Below are 3,598 nucleotides of genomic sequence, written 5' to 3'. Positions count from 1 at the left end.
ATATAAAGTAAAATTTATATTCCAAATTGGCCCAATTACCTATGTGAATGACAAGGACTAATTGATAGAGTTCCAAGGCAAGAATCTTTTTTTGACAAACATGTGAAAAGTGAAGTGTGGTTTTTGATGCTTTCAAGAAGAAGAAAAAAGTTTATTCTATAGTTCATGTCACTTTGAATTCTTCTCTTAACTTTTGGAATAAGGTTCTTCCATTTGTCATGGAACAAAAACATATGCAGGCACAAAGTGATTATAGGTCAAATAAATTAGATTCTAAGTGCAACGTGTAAGGTTTCTAAGAAAGCACAATTCTATTGGATAAGTTCTTTGCTCTTATAATCAAAAAGTGGAAGTGAATGAGATCCTACAATCATGAAAAGTATCAAGAATTCTAATGTATATATTGAATTAAGACATCTTTGAGAACACAACTAAGCCTTTGCAAAGTGTTGAAGAAACTTGAGTTGAAAGCCTAAAGGAAGTGCTCTTGAAGATTTTGGAAAAGTTCTATTGCATTTGTCAATCAGGTAAAAATAATTATTATGAGAATATTTTAAACGCGGTCAGAATCGTGTCACATTTTTTAGTTATATTGTGAAAATCAAAATTAATTATGGTTAATACAATCTCAATCGTGATTGTGTTGTATATATAAATACATTAAATTTTTTGTTATAGTAAATAGCTCGAACTATGGCCGCAAAACATAGTTTTCAATGTTTTAAATAACCAAACCGTACGGTTCAAGCAATTGAGCCTTGAACCGGCTTTTACTATGGTTCATTCATTTTGACCATAGTTCGGTTTTTAAGATAACTTTTTTTCTTCATTGAAGAGATTATGTATTACCATCAACATGAAGAAGCAAGAAACATGCATGCTTTAAGGATGCAAATGCAAGAAAGAGGAAATGGAAGCATGGATTCAGGACTTGTTCTCTCAACCGATGCTAAGCCAAGACTAAAATGGACACCAGACCTTCATCAACGTTTCATCGAAGCAGTCAATCAACTTGGAGGAACAGATAGTAAGTCTATTTTGATACACTGTCAGCGTAAAAAAATCTATTGTTAGTATATATCAATTAAATCGAATTATATACATAAAACTTGCAACGTTTTAAGCTAACTTGATTATTATATTGATGCAGAAGCTACACCAAAAACAGTATTGAAACTTATGGGAATTCCTGGACTTACATTATACCATTTAAAGAGTCACCTACAGGTAAATATATCACTATCCTCATGCCATTTTTATCGTATTATATAAATATTTTTAAGTTTTGCTCACTCTATTTTTCATTTGTTATATAAAACCTTTCGTGTTTTATATAATTTATAAATTAAACCGTAGTATTCAAATAAGATGTAATATATGAAGACTAATTGATGAAACTCTGATTGAATCTCTAATGTTATTTGTTCGCGTTTTTTTGGGGTTAATTATTTATAATGATTTATCTTTTCTTGATGCAGAAGTATAGGATCAGTAAAAGTACAAATGGACAAACTAATACTTTCAACAATAAAATTGGTAATTAAACATTTATTTATTATGCTTTCAATGTTTTTCATAAGAATATTATGAACATAATTTGAAAAATTGTAAATTACTTCATCTTAGCAGCAACACCAACCACTGAATTGGAAAGTAGAATGTCTGAATCAAGTGGAATTCATATGAGAGATTTAAGCATAGGACTCCAAACAAACAAGTAAGAATAAAAACACATACATTTTCATCATTTTGTTCTATCATTAAGTTTTCATTGTTCAAAATTCAAAACAATATTGTTTAATCTAATCATTAGTAAATCCAGAAATTCAGATATAAATGAAGCATTAAATATGCAAATTGAAGTGCAAAGAAGACTACATGAGCAACTTGAGGTATAAAACGTCTTTCAACTTTAGGGTTTATGATTTAGGGTTTACAAAAACATATATAAATGCGTATTAACGTGTTTTATGTAGGTACAACGACACTTGCAACTACGAATAGAGGCTCAAGGAATGTACCTTCATTCGGTGCTTGAAAAAGCTAAGGAAACATTAGGAAAACAAAATTTAGGTACTATGGGACTTGATGATGCAAAGGTTCAACTATCCGAGTTAGCATCAAGAGTATCGACGGAAAGTCTTGATTCTAAGTTTTCAGAAATAAAAGAATTGAATATGAGTTGGCCTCAACAAAAACAAGAAGTTGAAGCCATTGATTATTCAATGGGAAGTTTCTTAACCAATAGTGAGGACTCTCAAAGAGACCAAGAAATGCATAACAAAGACATGAATTTGAGAGCATATAATGACACATTTTGTGAAGAAGTGAAGGAGAATACGAAGTTTTTTTCCTCATCAAACGATAAAGTATTAAAGGGTATAACTTTTTACTCCGGCTAATCATATTTATAATAAAAATTATATTTTTAGTCAGGATAGTTGAACGTAAATCATTGAATTAAGAAAGAAAATAATCGATTCTCTTAATTTAATTATCTACAATCAACTGATCATAAATCCGATTTATACATGATCCTAAATTTATTTTATTTTATTTATAATATTTTAAATATAAAAAAATATAATATATTTTTAAGTATATTATTTATTAAAAACGTTCATCTATCTGATTTAATCTTTTGTTTCTTACAAATAGAACCGAATGGTGTGTCAGAAAATACCTCTGACCTCTTATCCGTGAATATAGGAAGAATTCATGAAGAAGAATTGTATATGAGGAGAAGTATGTCAAAGGAAAATTTAAAGGGTGAAGAATGGAAAAGAAGAAAAAGTAGTGAAACTAGTGGAATGCAACTTAAACTTAATAGTGAAAAAATTTCTCAAGACTATAGACTAGCAAACTTTGAAGTGAAATTAGACTTGAATTCTCATGATAACAATGATGCCTCTTCTCACTGCCAAAAATTTGATTTGAATGGTTTCAGCTGGAATTGCTAGGACTTTTAGATGGAATTGCATCTTATTATAGTATGTCATTTGTAACACATTTGATAATAACTTGGTTGAACAGAAAAAATAATTCTCCAATCAGATTGTATGCAGAATTAGTTTCTTTTATGTAAACTTAAAGATAAATGAAAATATTATATACTTTGATTGCTATTTGTATGGAATTTGATTTAAGTGATCAAAGCTTTTTTTTCTTCTTTTTAATATGTTTATATACAGGGGCATGACATTTTGTTGTTGGATCGAAACAACACATACTCTTTGTGTCAGTCATGAAATTGAAAAGTTCAATCACATAAAGATATTCATGTGAAAATCTAACCAATCACATAAAAATATTCATGTGAAAATCTAATAATAATATTATACAATATAATCAAATAGATCTACTATGAAGAAGAGAACATATATTTGATTCACTGTATTTTCAAAAATAATTATAAAGAAAATTGTGATATAAAACACAGCGGAAAAAAACATTTCTCTTAGTTTGGACATGATCAATGATAAAATGTCGACTACTTGTGGTAATTTAATCGTTGATGCAGAATCCAGACAACGATCATGAGCGTTTAATGAAAAACAACGCATCTATTCGGTCCATACAAACAAATTGTCTCCACTAC

At 29.0% G+C, this 3,598-nt stretch overlaps 1 protein-coding gene across 5 annotated transcripts; it reads left to right on the top strand.

The window, feature by feature from the left end:
- Positions 1 to 353: 353 nt before the first annotated feature.
- On the top strand, positions 354 to 3,122 carry LOC127126075 (myb-related protein 2). 5 transcript variants are annotated; one of them, XM_051054947.1, is made up of 8 exons: positions 354 to 527; positions 836 to 1,027; positions 1,151 to 1,227; positions 1,479 to 1,536; positions 1,630 to 1,717; positions 1,823 to 1,892; positions 1,977 to 2,379; positions 2,659 to 3,122. In XM_051054947.1, the coding sequence occupies exons 2-8, from the start codon at positions 841 to 843 to the stop codon at positions 2,958 to 2,960; spliced, it is 1,185 nt and encodes a 394-aa protein (XP_050910904.1). In that variant the 5' UTR covers positions 354 to 527; positions 836 to 840; the 3' UTR covers positions 2,961 to 3,122. The 5 variants fall into 5 exon arrangements, with proteins under 5 accessions (XP_050910904.1, XP_050910890.1, XP_050910897.1 ...); XM_051054933.1 differs by having other exon boundaries at positions 1,814 to 1,892; XM_051054940.1 differs by having other exon boundaries at positions 1,627 to 1,717.
- Positions 3,123 to 3,598: the final 476 nt, after the last annotated feature.

This window comes from Lathyrus oleraceus, chromosome 1 (genome assembly GCF_024323335.1).
Source record: "Lathyrus oleraceus cultivar Zhongwan6 chromosome 1, CAAS_Psat_ZW6_1.0, whole genome shotgun sequence".
Taxonomy (NCBI): domain Eukaryota; kingdom Viridiplantae; phylum Streptophyta; class Magnoliopsida; order Fabales; family Fabaceae; genus Lathyrus; species Lathyrus oleraceus.
The sequence above is the reverse complement of the archived record's forward strand: the minus strand, read 5'-3'. Positions and strand labels throughout refer to the sequence as shown.

Coding starts and splice junctions, on each gene's coding strand:
- LOC127126075 (XM_051054927.1), top strand. CDS start 841: ATGTATTACCATCAACATGAAGAAGCAAGAAACATGCATGCTTTAAGG. Junction 1,537..1,626: donor TACTTTCAACAATAAAATTG/GTAATTAAACAT, acceptor ACTTCATCTTAG/CAGCAACACCAACCACTGAA. Junction 1,718..1,813: donor ATAGGACTCCAAACAAACAA/GTAAGAATAAAA, acceptor TCTAATCATTAG/TAAATCCAGAAATTCAGATA.